This window comes from Podarcis pityusensis (genome assembly GCF_964106645.2).
Source record: "Podarcis pityusensis genome assembly, chromosome: 11".
NCBI lineage: Eukaryota > Metazoa > Chordata > Lepidosauria > Squamata > Lacertidae > Podarcis > Podarcis pityusensis.
Window position 1 is genome coordinate 10,709,515 of NC_138036.1, and position 14,036 is coordinate 10,723,550.

The 14,036-nt window shown below is 43.5% G+C and overlaps 1 protein-coding gene across 3 annotated transcripts in view; it reads right to left on the reverse strand.

The window, feature by feature from the left end:
* Positions 1–14,036, reverse strand: part of MYO5B (myosin VB) — a 307,859-nt gene that overhangs the window by 84,669 nt on the left and 209,154 nt on the right. For all 3 annotated transcript variants that reach the window (XM_080973376.1, XM_080973378.1, XM_080973377.1), the window contains exons 17-18: positions 13,410–13,496; positions 216–330 (exon numbers count right to left, since the gene is read on the reverse strand). In XM_080973376.1, the coding sequence (XP_080829502.1) occupies positions 216–330; positions 13,410–13,496 (202 nt within the window). The remainder of the gene's footprint in view (positions 1–215; positions 331–13,409; positions 13,497–14,036) is intronic.

Genomic DNA, 14,036 nt, shown 5'->3' on the forward strand with positions numbered 1-14,036 from the left:
GGTCCTTTTTAGACTGAGGGCAGAACAACTCCCATGGCCATGTCTCATTTACTTCATTCAATCCTTCTGACAGAGTTTTATTCTGCTAGAATCTCCAAGGTCCCCCAGGTCACGGCAACACCTGGCCAGCTGTGCAGCAGAGGAGGAAGCGAACTTGGGAACTCAAGTACCAAGGCAACATGTGGAGATGTGGAAAGACTCTTAACTCTGCTCACCTTAATTAGGCTTTCCAGCAGCATCTTGCAAATCACTTTCCTGTCCTCCTTTTTTGAGGTGTCCTTCTTTTTCATAAGAATTCGATACCTATTGAAGAAGTCATGGTAGGTCCACCTGAGAAGGAAGCAGAAGAGGCTTCAGAATAGCTTGTTTAACCTGAAAGCTACGAGGAAAAGCTAGACGGAAGTCCTTACAGTGTATAGGAAGTCATAATCGCTCCTTCAAATATTCGCAAGAAGCAGAAATGGTGCAGCTGTCCCAAAGCAGAAGTCTTTGTGAATGCAAAAGGAACCTAAAAATACATTTCCGCCAACAACAGAGGCACACAAAAGATCTAGGCAAAACTCCCAAGTTCCAAGCAGAACAGAGTCTAGGGTTGTTCACATAAGAATAACAATAGTACTGGGGGCTGAAAAGCCAGTAATCCATTGTTCATCATATTGCACACTCATTCTTCGCTCTTCCATTAGTGCCAGATTTTTCCAGGCTCTGCCTACAGCCTGTTAAAATTACACCCTGGCTTCAAAACCCATCAGATTGAGTTAAGTTCTATCGTGGCTCAATACGCTCAACCTGTCAAATTTCATGCTTGGTTCCAGCCTCTGGGCCTGCTCGGTACTTTTTTGAGATCAAAGGTCAGCACCTCTAACCCAAGCCTCAGCCCTGCTAATTACAGAAATTAAGGCTCTTTGTTTTCATGATGAAAGGCAGCCGATGTGCTCTTTCTTGCTACTGCATGCACAGTCGGGGCACAGTGAATTGCCAATTTATTCAGACATTAAATGCAAAATGCAAACAATTGGTGTGGGAAACACTGGATTTAATTCGATAACGATAACAATATATTGTCATTGTCCCATGCAGATCAATGAAATTGAAAAACTACATAAAAACTACATAAAACTACCACAAAACTACATAAAAACTACATAAAATCACTACAAAACTACATAAAACATTAAAAACCCCTAAAAACTCTAAAACCCCATTTTAAAATACACTATACTATAAAAAAGGTAAAGGTACCCCTGCCCGTACGGGCCAGTCGTGTCCGACTCTAGGGTTGTGCGCCCAACTCACTTAAGAGGCCAGGGGCCAGCGCTGTCCGCAGACACTTCCGGGTCACGTGGCCAGCATGACAAGCTGCATCTGGCGAGTCAGCGCAGCACATGGAAACGCCGTTTACCTTCCCACTAGTAAGCGGTCCCTATTTATCTACTTGCACCCGGGGGTGCTTTCGAACTGCTAGGTTGGCAGGCGCTGGGACCAAGCAATGGGAGCGCACCCCGCCGCGGGGATTCGAACCGCCAACCTGACGATCGGCAAGTCCTAGGCGCTGAGGTTTTACCCACAGCGCCACCCGCGTCCCTACACTATACTATAGAGACCCCTTATACTGCGTTTAGGACCAGAATTGCATTTGCATAGAAACTGTTTCTCAGGCGGCTAGTCCTGGCCTTTATAACCCTGTACCTTCTTCCAGAAGGCAGAAGCTGAAAGAGATCATTTCCGGGGTGCGTACTATCCTGTGCTATCTCTGCCGCTTTCTTATGGCACCTGGCAACATAGATTTGATTTAAGGTGGGAAGAGTGCACCCAATTATTCTCTCTGCAGTCTTTACAAACCTGGATAGCATTGTTTTTTCCCTGGCCGTGCAGCTCCCAAACCACACACACAGACAATAAGTTAGTACGCTCTCCACAGTGCAATGGTAAAATGCCATCAACAGGTTCTTTGAGAGATTGTTTTTCCAGAGGATTCTCAGAAAATATAACCTCTGCTGTGCTCTCTTCACCAGGTCTTTGCTGTTCTCTCCCCAGGCCAGGTCGTCTCTCAACTCCATTCCCAGAAATCGAAACACCGAGACCTGTTCCACGCACTTCCCCTCAATAATAAGTGGCTGAATATTCAATTTACATTTCCTACACAATGATCTCTTTTGTTTTCTTTAAGTTAGGGAGTAAGTTGTTTTTCCTGCACCACTCCCCCAACTGCTCAACTTCCTTCCTATAGGCCGCCTCCCCCTCTCCAGCCGTGATTAAACCAACCACCGTTGTATCATCTGCGAACTTAATGATCTTATTACTGGGGTATTTGGGGGTAATTCTTCGACTACTGTGAATTTCCAAGCTCCCATACACAGGACAACCCAGCTTCCTGATCGTCTCCCTGTTGAGAGATGAGAACATGGGTCTTTCCCAACCAACACTTCTGCAAAAGGCTCTGCGGCCTTTGCGAAACCTTTGGCTACCAATTAAACCTTTGGGTAGAGATTTGGAGGCAGCGCTGAGCTACGAGCACACTGTGGCGAAGCTCTAATTCAAAGAGGCAGAGCACTATATCTTGCCTCTCGGAAGAGGCATTTCCTGCCATCATATTTAGATTTAGAGCCCACAGAACGGATTCTGAAATTGGCTCACTGTCTGCCAAGTTTCAGCCCATTGCAAATTAAAAGTCCTGAGTTATGGACCCCTCAAAACGAGCCTTTTAAATAGAATTGCAAGGAGAGTCCAGGGCTGCCAACTGCTGCCATAATTAAATGCATGCGAGTGTCAAAAAAGAAAAGGGAAGGGAAGAGTGAACCGCAAAATTCCGAAGGACTGTCGAAATGCCAGTAACTCTGCAAAAAGCAAGAGCCTGCCTCCAATAACCTTCAAGAATCGAAGGTGGGCTTCAGGCGCAATGACTCTCCCCTTCTTTCCTGAAGTGTTTGGCTGCTTCTGTGGAGTCCTGGCAGAACAACGGTTCACAAAAACCCCTTTTCAGGTTGAAGCAGGCTTGCTTGTGACAGGATGGAACCAGGTTGGTCCTCTCCATCTCAATGTTTAGGGTCCTGATTGGGTAATAGAGTGTCTATCTGCCCCAGTATGTCCAACTGCAGCAGCTTTACAGGGTAGTCCACAAGTAGGCAATCTGGTGCTCTCCTGATGTTACTCCAGCTCCCACCATCCCTGACTGTTCTCCATGCTATCTGGGGCTGATAGGAATTGAAGTCCAACAGCATCTGGAAGGCATGATGATGACTACCCTGGGCTAGTCCATTTTCCAAGCTAAGTCACAGAGCTCTGTGGGCAGACTTGCACCAACCCCCACAATGTCTGCAGTTGTTTTTTTATAGAAAAATCTATGCATTGTAAGCCAGTTTGCATATTTTTGGTCACGCTGAGGTGTGACGGAATGTTGGGAACCGGCTCTTACAGGTATAAAGCTCAAGAACATTACTGTGGCAGAGTCGGCACAGAACACATCGAATTGTTTACAATGTCCAAGGCTCTTGCAATGTCCAAGCCTTAAAAAAAATTCCCCCTCTATATAAAGATAAATAAAGCTTGGTAATCTATGGTCCCTGTTTTCCTAGAAGGGACCACAAGGCAGCGTAAGGCACATTATGAAAAAAAAATCAGTCTGCAGAGAGGGGTGCCAGTGGAAAACATTTCAATTATGTATGTGCAATGTCTGTAAAAGTTTAGCAGCTGTGATTTTTATACCAAACTGGTACAAGGCTGCAGCATCCGACAGACAGCTCAGATGAACGGAAGAGGCATGAGTGAGAAGTCTGGAACATTCATGTGACAATCCCAACCGCTCCTGGCTAGATGAGGTTATATATATTGGATGAGGTGAGCTTGGAACCAGTAAAGGCAGGCAAGCCATCACAGATATTTGTAATAATATGTTTAGAGAAAGGCTAGGGGGAAAAGCTATTTTTTAGGCTATAAAAGGCTGAGGTTTATCATCAACACCAGCTATTTGCACAGCCAACTAGTGCACTTAAAAAAAAAAGTGTTGGAAATACAGGGAGTTTTTTATGCATTTCTGTGGCACAGAGGCCGAAAGGTTTCCAAACTCTCGATGGCATGGCATTCCAAACTTTGCACCGAGAAAAGCTGAATTCTGCAACCTGCGTAATTTTGCAAATGTGCAGAATTTCTCGCAATTTATTCTGCCAATTTTTTACTACTTTACATTGCCAGCTGAGCAAAATGGGCAAGACGGTATGACAAGGAGCCAAAGCCTTCCACACAACGCCAAATATCTAATTCAGCTACTTCTAGGGCTCCTGAGTTTTCAAGCACTCAATGTACACAGCCCTGGGAAGATGCAAGAGGCAAGCATCGATAAACAGTAAATTTGCGAAGCAATTCCCAACTTGTTTCAGCCGTCTTCATCAGGGGAATTTATTTGGCCATTAGCTAGACACAAAGCTGCAGATCTTCTACCTAGAATAGACCCAGAGGCACGAGAGCTACGTGCCTAGCTAACAAAGGTTTAAAATTCCCCCACCCCTCGCTGAAGCCAAACTATGGAGGCAATTGGTTACTGAATTATAGCTTCGCATTATGGGCCTGATTTGTTGCATCTTTCTCATGATTGGTTCTGTCTCCGTGTCACATGTTGTTGTGCAAATTACTACTCAAAGTGTCTGCTATATCCTAGTTCTCTTCCCCATTCAGTCACACATATGTGCACTGATAAGCACAGGCCACGGCTGCTCCTGTACTGGGGGAAATGATGGCGTTAACTGGCCCAGTCAAAGGAATGGGGACACAGCTCAGTCATAGGGCATAAAAATTGCATGCCGAAGGACCCAGGTGCCTTCACACGGCCTCTTGCCTTTCAGACACTTGCAGCCTCCTTGGGAGGGACTGATGCTTAGTGGCAGGACACCTGCTTGGCATGTAGAAGGACCCAGGTTCAGTCCTTGGCCATCTGCTGCTAGAAGGACTAGATAGCAGGAGATGGGAAAGACCACTATTTGAGACCTTGGAGAGTCGCTGCCAATCAGACAAAAAGTTTGACCAGGTATGAATCATGTTCCTATTGCAGCTGGTGCAGAATGATGGGAGGAGATACTCAGTGGCATGTATGACGCCTCTGCTAAAACATCTGCATGAGCTGCCCATATGCTACTGAGTCTTGTTCAAGGTGCTTGTGTTGGGCAATTAGGGTTCTGGATTCCTTAAGGACCGCTGGAGCCTTTATCTCCCAGATCATCTGCAGGAGTGATATTAGTTGACCCCCATATTAAAGCTAGAATTTAGTGGGCATTTAGTGTCGCTGGTTCCATTCTTTGGAACACTCTTCCTGCAGAGATTTGGGAGGCATCCTTGCTTTTGACTTTCAGGCATCTCTTGAATGCATTTTAATGCCGACAGAGCTTTGCCGCTGTTTAAACGGGTTAGCCAGTCACCCTTGTATTCAGCTCTGTTAAGGCCAAACCAAAAGCAAATGTTTTATCGAGCATTTCTGTGATGACTCCAGCCTCCTCCCGCTCTACCTCAAATACCTAAAGTATATCTATTTTTTTTTTAATGATATTTATTCCAAGTTTAAAGTTACAAAAAAAGAGAGAGAAAAAAAACAGTACAAAATACAAAGAAAAATTTAACCATAACAGAGCAAAAAGTAGAAAGAAAAAACAAAGAACAATAGAATGGAATAAAAAAAGCAATACAAAAAATATAAAAATGCATTGAATTAAAATAGGACAAAAGCAAATTAAACCTTTACATAACTTTTTCCCTTTACTTATTTCCTTGACCTCCTCTCACCTCCCAATTTTGTATTCTAGTTCAGATCGTTTTTTTCAGCAGATCCTTCCAACCTTATTTTCATTTACGTATTTTGATTTAAATATTATAATTAAACATCCTCTGTTTCATCAATTTCATCAGCTCGTTTTTACTTAATCCTTTATCTCATATCTACCAAAACTGCCTAATTTTCTTTTTCCAACATCTTTCTAACAGTCTTTAATATTACAATGTTTTTGAAGATATATTTTAATTTTTTTCCAGTCTTCTTCCACCGACCCTTCTCCCCAAATACCTAAAGTATATCTAGATAGTAAATCTTTATACCCTGCATTGCTTTCCTGGGAAGAACAGTGGCTCTGAGTGCAACTTCTGCCACCCGACATCGATTCACTCAATGAACCGGATTAGCAGCAGATTCAGGCCTGACAGGAGGAAGTAACTTCATTTAGCACGTACTTGACAAAATTCACTGCCACAAAGCATGAGGGTGATGGCCGCTGAGCTTATGTGACATTTTTAAAAAAGGATTAGAAAAATTATTGATTGATGGACTTAACAATGGCTATCCCGTACACTAACAGCAAACTCATTTTCAGAACAGGAACTTTATTTACGGCTGCTCCAGACGACCTGGTTATTCGGCATTTGTGCTGATTTGCTTGCACAAAAGCTTAGGCAGTGCTTAGACCATATCGGAACTTTCTTGAGTATTTGCTCCAATTAGTTCAGAGGGCGATCATACGATCCTGTGCTCACCTTGATCTGTTTATGGTAGGCTTTAACAACAACAACAACAAAACAACATCTTCTTGTTATATGTCATTATTCCTTCATCCCATTATTTTCGGTACATTCTTCATCACTTTCCAAACCACAAAAGGCATTAAAAATGACTCAGTAGGGGAAGGGGTGGGAACCTTCAGCCATCCAGATGCTGGTGAACTACAACTCCCATCATCCCTGGCCATTGGCCATCCTTGCTGGAGGTGATGGGAGTTGTAGTTTAGCAGCATTTGGAGGCTTCCCAGACCTATGTAAGGGCTACAGAGCACTTTAATAATTCACTTTAACTGCGCAAACCTAAAGTTCTGGTGTTGTGCTTTACTCTCCGTGCTTGACTCTCTCCCACAAAATATTGACTGAAGGCACTCCTAGACAAAACAGGCCTTTCTATCTATGCACAAGGAGAAGAAGGTTTCTGCAGGACTGGAGGAACCATCAGTTGGCAGAAGAATAAAACAACTTTGTAGGCTGGGGAGGGGAAGGAGAGCAGTTCCAATAGGGACCTCAGAATGTTGACAGACTGGGTTTTTTTTGGGGGGGGTGTTGGGGGGCAAGGGGAGAAAAGGAATGGAGCACAGATTTCCAAACTGTAGTTCATGGAGCACCAAATGGCCTTCAAGCTTCATTCAGGCATGTCTGCATTGAACATTCATATTGATCTTAATTGGAACTTTATAGTTTCGTTTATTTCTTTATTTTGTATTCAGTGCCCTTTTAAAATGTGTTGGGGGGGGTTTACTGAATTATTGTTTTTATTTTGATTATGTATTCTGTATTTTTAAATCATTGTTTTATCCTGTGGACAGCCCTGAGATTGTATAGGGCAGTATACAAATTTAAATAAAAACAATGACAAAGTTTGAATTCTATGGAATGCAAGATAAGAAATAAAAGAAACAAAGTGCACTACAACTGCTAAAACAGGCATAAAAATCATTCTGTGGTCCAGAAAGCCAACCAGCCATTTTCAAGCGGTCTGTGCAAAAAAATAAGTTTGGGAACCACTGGAATGGAGTATTCAAGTAAAGGGCAAGACCGGACAGAACCCTAAACAGGAGCATTCTATACTGCAACATTTTGTTGCAGGTTTCACTTGACATACACATAGTATACCTCTGGAGACAGACGGACAGGAAGATCATCACTTTGACACTGGGCTGATGAGCTTCCCAGATTCTGTCTGGTTCCTCAGAACTGGGAACACTGGTCTGGTCTAGGAAGGATAACTCTTCTGTTCTTATGACTGACCCTTCTGCAACAGCTGCGCATTGACTCACTGATCTTAAAGCGAAAGTGTTTGCACACAAGGAAGCTTGTGAGTGATAGCTGAGGAGCTCAACTATTCAAGTTCATGGTTTCTAAAGATTACCTTTCAAATGTAGCCAGCACTTCTAGAACGAAGATAAATTGATTCAAAACGGTTTTCAAGAAGTAAGAGACAGTGTTCCTTGCTTTAAACAAAAAAGGCTGTGATCGATACACTGTCCATTTCTTAGGGATGGTGCATTCATCATGGTACATTCTAATAACGAACACACCCCTTTGCTCCTGAGCAGCGCTTCAAACTGAATTATGCATTTTTAGTCTCTATCACATTTATGCAGAAATCTAGTATTTCATGGCACAAAAAACCCACAACTAAGCATATCCAGTTTTGCCAAATGCAGTGTTTATAGTTTTGAAGGTTCCTGTTCTGTCAGTGCTCTCTGAAATCAGGAATGATTAAAAAGCTGCTCTCTCACTTACACAAAAGGAACAAGAAACATTGCAGCAGCTTTGTCAAGGGATTGCAAGGTGATCCTGAACTCTCAATATTTCAGTGAGGAACAACTGAAGCGGTAATTACTCCTTCACCAATGCCATGCAGACACATTGAAACCAGCCATGTTGAAGTACATGGTATCCTATACACAGAAACATGTACAGGCAGCTGCAGGTGGGTCAGCCATCTGCCCAGGAGGAACTTAAAAGTATCCTGGTTCTCTGTTAGACCCTTGCCTTATGCCATGACCTTAAGGTGCCCAGAAATGCAGAGCAGTATTTTTCTGCATTGGTTTCAAATAATAATAATAATAATAATAATAATAATAATAATAATAATTTATTTATACCCTGCCCGTCTGGCTGGGCTTCCCCAGCCACTCTGGGCGGCTTCCAACAAAATATTAAAATACAGTAATGCATCAAACATTAAAAGCTTCCCTAAACAGGGCTGTCTTCAGATGTCCAGAAGGGACCTGAAGCTGCAGACATCTTTCAGGGTTTATTTATTGGCCATCTGTCACTATGCGCTAATTCTTAATCAATAGCCAGGTGAACTTAAAAATACATAATAAACACACACAATTAGGGACAGGCGACTCTGTCAATATTGGTTTCTTTCAGTTTCTCTTTCTCCACAGCGGTTTGAGGATTGTTGTTTTTTGTTTGTTTTTTTAAATTCCCCGTGAAGATTCACCAGCATTTTACTGCGAATTTCTCCTACTGTACATAAAGGTAAAGGTAAAGGGACCCCTGACCATTAGGTCCAGTCGTGGCCAACTCTGGTGCTGCGGTGCTCATCTCGCTTTATTGGCCGAGGGAGCTGGCGTACAACTTCCGGGTCATGTGGCCAGCATGACTAAGCCGCTTCTGGAGAACCAGAGCAGCGCACGGAAACGCCGTTTACCTTCCTGCTGGAGTGGTACCTATTTATCTACTTGCACTTTGACGTGCTTTTGAACTGCTAGGTTGGCAGGAACAGGGACCGAGCAGCGGGAGCTCACCCCGTCATGGGGATTCGAACCACTGACCTTCTGATCGGCAAATCCTAGGCTCTGTGGTTTAACCCACAGCGCCACCTGTGTCCCATCATACATATATTTGTATGCAAATTTCAGTAATCTGCACTTTTTTGCGTGACACTATTTCTGCCAGCTGTAATGCTTTTTAATGTTATTTACAGTAACGTATGCATTTATATGCATGATTTGCCCTGTTGCATGCATTCCTGCACATATCGCTTGGCTGGAGAACTGCAAAATTCAGAGAAGAGCAAACCTTGGAGAAGGGAAGGGCTGTGTTTCAGAAAGTGCTGCTAAGCCCAAACCACAGGGACTTGTCATCCACTTGTATGTGGGGAGGTTTCTGTGACAGCAGAGCCTTAAAACAGGCAACCCTTCACCTGCAGCCTGAAATTGTGCATTTCAGGAAAAAGCTGTCACCACTAGGATCTGCAGATGGTGTAAACTGGCCCAGGGTCACCAAGCCTTGCTTCAAAGTAAATTGGCGCATATAGGAAGACTGCCCTGGCGACTAAATGGAATCTTACATTCCTAGGCCCATCAAGTCTCTTTAGACAGGCTGCCATAAATATTATATGCATGTCTTTCATGGCTTTTGGGAGGGCTTAGTAATGGAAAGGCTGTAAAAAAAAATGAGTAAAACCCCAAATAACAGGGGGAAAGTATAATTCTCTATTAAAGCTCCGCTGAACTTTTATCGTGATGGTTTATTTGTGTGGACTATGTACGATTAACAGCCTTCCAGTTTGCTAGCTCAGCAGTAATGTCTGGAATTCCTTATGAAATGCAGATTAAACGAGGCTGGTCTAGGCAGACGAGGAAGAAACCTCACGACACACCTTCCTGCTTTTTATCTCAGGCTGCTAACTGCTCTGTGACGGCATGGTCAGCACTCGGCTAAGGACAGAGCTGGAGGCTAAGTGGACAGGGACTGCTTTAACAACATCCCTATTGAGAAACCAGCAGAGACAGCAGTGAGACATGTGAGCGTAAGAACTGTCTGCTGGATCAGTCCAGCATCCTGTCCTCACAGTGACTAGTCTATGGAAAGCCCGAAAGCAGGATCTGAGTCCAATAGCACTCTCCCCACCTGTGACTTCCGGAATGTGGCATTAAGAGGCATGCAATGGACGTAGAACAGGTGGCAAGAGATGCAGTCCCGATGGGCAAAGTATAGCGGGGGTAGATGTGACTCAGAGCCTTGAAGGACTGGAAGAGGAGAAGCCCAAGGAAGCATGGATTTAAGCTTTTCCTGGAGTATGCTGGAATAAACATCTAAGTCAGGGGTCAGCAAACTTTTTCAGCAGGGGGCCGGTCCACTGTCCCTCAGACCTTGTGGGGGGCCAGACTATATTTTGAAAAAAATAATAATGAACGAATTCTTATGCCCCACAAATAACCCAGAGATGCATCTTAAATAAAAGCACACATTCTGCTCATGTAAAAACACGCTGATTTCCGGACCTTCCGTGGGCTGGATTTAGAAGGCGATTGGGCCTGATCCAGCGCCCGGGCCTTAGTTTGCCTACCCATGATCTAAGTTGTCAAGGCTCGCCATCTTTCTATATCCTTCTTTGGGAGGGACACAGGGTGGAGGTCATGCAGGTCCTACTGTAAGTGCTTATTTCATTTTGCAAGCCACCTTTGGGGGTTCTCTGCACACACAAGGAGGTTCACAATACAGCAAAATAAATGGAATGCATAAAGGTAAAGAGACCCCTGACCGTTAAGTCCAGTCGCGAATGACTCTGGGGTTGCGGCGCTCATCTCGCTTTACAGGCCGGGGGAGCCGGCGTTTGTCCACAGACAGTTTTTCCGGGTCATGTGGCCAGCATGACTAAGCTGCTTCTGGAGAAACCAGAGCAGTGCACGGAAACGCCGTTTACCTTCCCGCCGGAGTGGTACCTATTTATCTATTTGCACTGGAGTGCTTTCGAACTGCTAGGTTGGCAGGAAACGGAATGCATACAATAATCTAAAAAAACACACCCAATAATGGCAGCAGCATTAGCAACCATTTGCAAACAAGGACTTGTGAAAATGAGTAATTTCCAGAGAAGTAGCCATGCTAAATCTCTTCTGCAGCAAGAACAATCAAGAGAGTCTTGTGGGACCTCCGAAACTAATGCAGTTATTAAGGCTCTCAAAGCTCTCATGGACTCAAGCCCGCGTTGTCAGATATGTGAAGTGAAATCTTAGTTGGCAGTTATAGAAAGGAGAAAACTGTAAGGTGAATGGCAATGAGATGCGGATATTTTAGCCAGTATTAATTAGAGCTTAATGTTAAGTAGACACACCTTTAGCCTTTCACTGTAGAAGAATGGGAATAATTGCTGAGATTAGTGTATTAATACCTGTAATGGGGCAGGGAACTGCTTGCAAAGAAATATATAAAATTCCTACAGACAGAACACCAGATAATTTTTCTAACAATGATTGTTGTTGTTGTTGTTAGCATCATCATCTTCGTCATCCTCATCATATTTAGTACCCACCCTTCACCAGAAGGGCAGATTACGGCAATATAAAATATGGCATTTAAAACAGTTTAAAACAAATCCCAATCACAAGTAGAACGGGTCCTATAATATATATACTGTATATCTAAACTGTCAAAGGGCCAGAACAAAAACAGAGAAGGTGGCTGAAAATAAATGGGTTTCAAAAACCAGTTTAAAGGTTTGCACAATTGAATCCCCTGAAAGTCCAGATATTGTTATAAACTCAGGACAGTGGCTGTGGCAGAGGTGCTCTTTTCAAGAGTAAGGAGGAAAGGCAGCCCTCACTAACTCAGAATGTCAACACACGGAATGTCACTAGGAAGAGTGTATAATGAGATACAATGAGATGAGGGAAGTTTGGCCGAACTGTATGCCACTCTGGGGACCCATAGAGAACACTCTGCATTCGCCCCTTCTTGTTGCTAATGCACATTTACATTCTGGGGCAGAAGTAAGGGGGGGGGAGGAGAGTGGCATGAGGACTCGCCATTACAGTAGCCTTACGTTTATAATCCCATTGCTGCAGATGATAAACTTGATAGTTATGCCGATAGTAAAACATGAAAACTGCTCAGCGGTGAAGCCAGATGCACTCCCACCCCCAAAATATGACTTGCCCTTGTCACCGTTATCTCTTGATTTATACTTGGGATGTGCAAAATTTCACCAAGCCCTAAAACGTTTCTTCTGTAAACTCCAAGCTCCCCAAAATGTGGTGAAAATTCCAAACACAAACCTGTCTCTATCCTCGCTTTGTCTGTAAGCCAGTCATTGCAAACTGCATTAGCACAAGACAGTTTGGGGGACTGGCTTAAAGAAGATGATGCTAAGCATGCCGTGTGGCAGAACACCAGATGACTGGCCAATCTTTAATTCACTTACAGACTTGTCACTTGAAATTTTATGGAGCGTGGGTTGTTAAAAGAGGCCACCTCTACATTGTAGCTGGAAAAAAATAGTTACTGCTGGGATTTCTCCTTGAAATTACCGTATTTTTTGCTCTATAAGACTCACTTTTTCCCTCCTAAAAAGTAAGGGGAAATGTGTGTGTGTCTTATGGAGCGAATGCAGGCTGCGCAGCTATCCCAGAAGCCAGAACAGCAAGAGGGATTGCTGCTTTCACTGCGCAGCGATCCCTCTTGCTGTTCTGGCTTCTGAGATTCGGAATTATTTTTTTCTTGTTTTCCTCCTCCAAAAACTAGGTGCGTCTTGTGGTCTGGTGCGTCTTATAGAGCGAAAAATACGGTATTTCCCCCCCTCCGAGGGTGTTGTGGAAGATGGATGCTGTTTATTTGTTTAAAAAAGAATCAATGCTGAAATGAGCTTATAGTCTTTCTGCACAAAAAACCACTCTTGGTTACTTCTATCCCCAAGAACAATTCATGGGCCAGGAGATGGGGTAGGGGGAAGTCCTCTTGCTGCTGCCACTGTTAAATAACCAGAAGAGAGGTATCCTTGCTGATCAGCTTCAAACCAACCTGGCTACCTTCTACCTACCCCCGGATTCTATTCTGCTTTTGTGTTTGTTAATTTCAATACACACACACTAAAAACAACACAGCAGACTAGAGTTTCAGAGATATGGTACCTGGATGGGTAGCCAGCTGCACTGATGCGGATGGTCTCCAAGACGCCACAGGCTCTCAGCTGCTGGACTGCTCTCTTTGGGTCAAAGCTGCAAAGAAACAAATTTATAGCACCTATGAATGTGGCAATGCAATACATCTAAAAGCCCTAACAGCAGTTTTTTTCAGGCAGCCCAACTGTTAACAATGCCAAGCAGCGAAGTATCTCTGAGTCAACTGTATAAGTGCTTTCTTGATGGAATGAGGACAGAAATTTGCCCAACCAGAGAAGGTTTCCTACAGATAAGACTGTGGGAGTTTCCTTTTAAGCAGGGGTTGGGTTGCCATCTGCCATGGATGCTTCAGTCGAGATTCCTGCATTGCAGGGGGTTGGACTATAATAATAATAATAATAATAATAATAATAATAATAATAATAATATATTTATACCCCGCCCTTCCCGGTTCAAAATCTACGATTCTACGACTTCCCTAGGAGTACTTCAACATTCACTAAAATTTAAACTGTAACCAAAAGTGGGGTGGAAATAGAGAAATTTAGTGCACTGCAAGAAAAGAATCGCTATGGGGATCTAGCAAACCATTTCTGGATTTGGAAACACTAAAGAATTCTTAATCACATTCTGCAA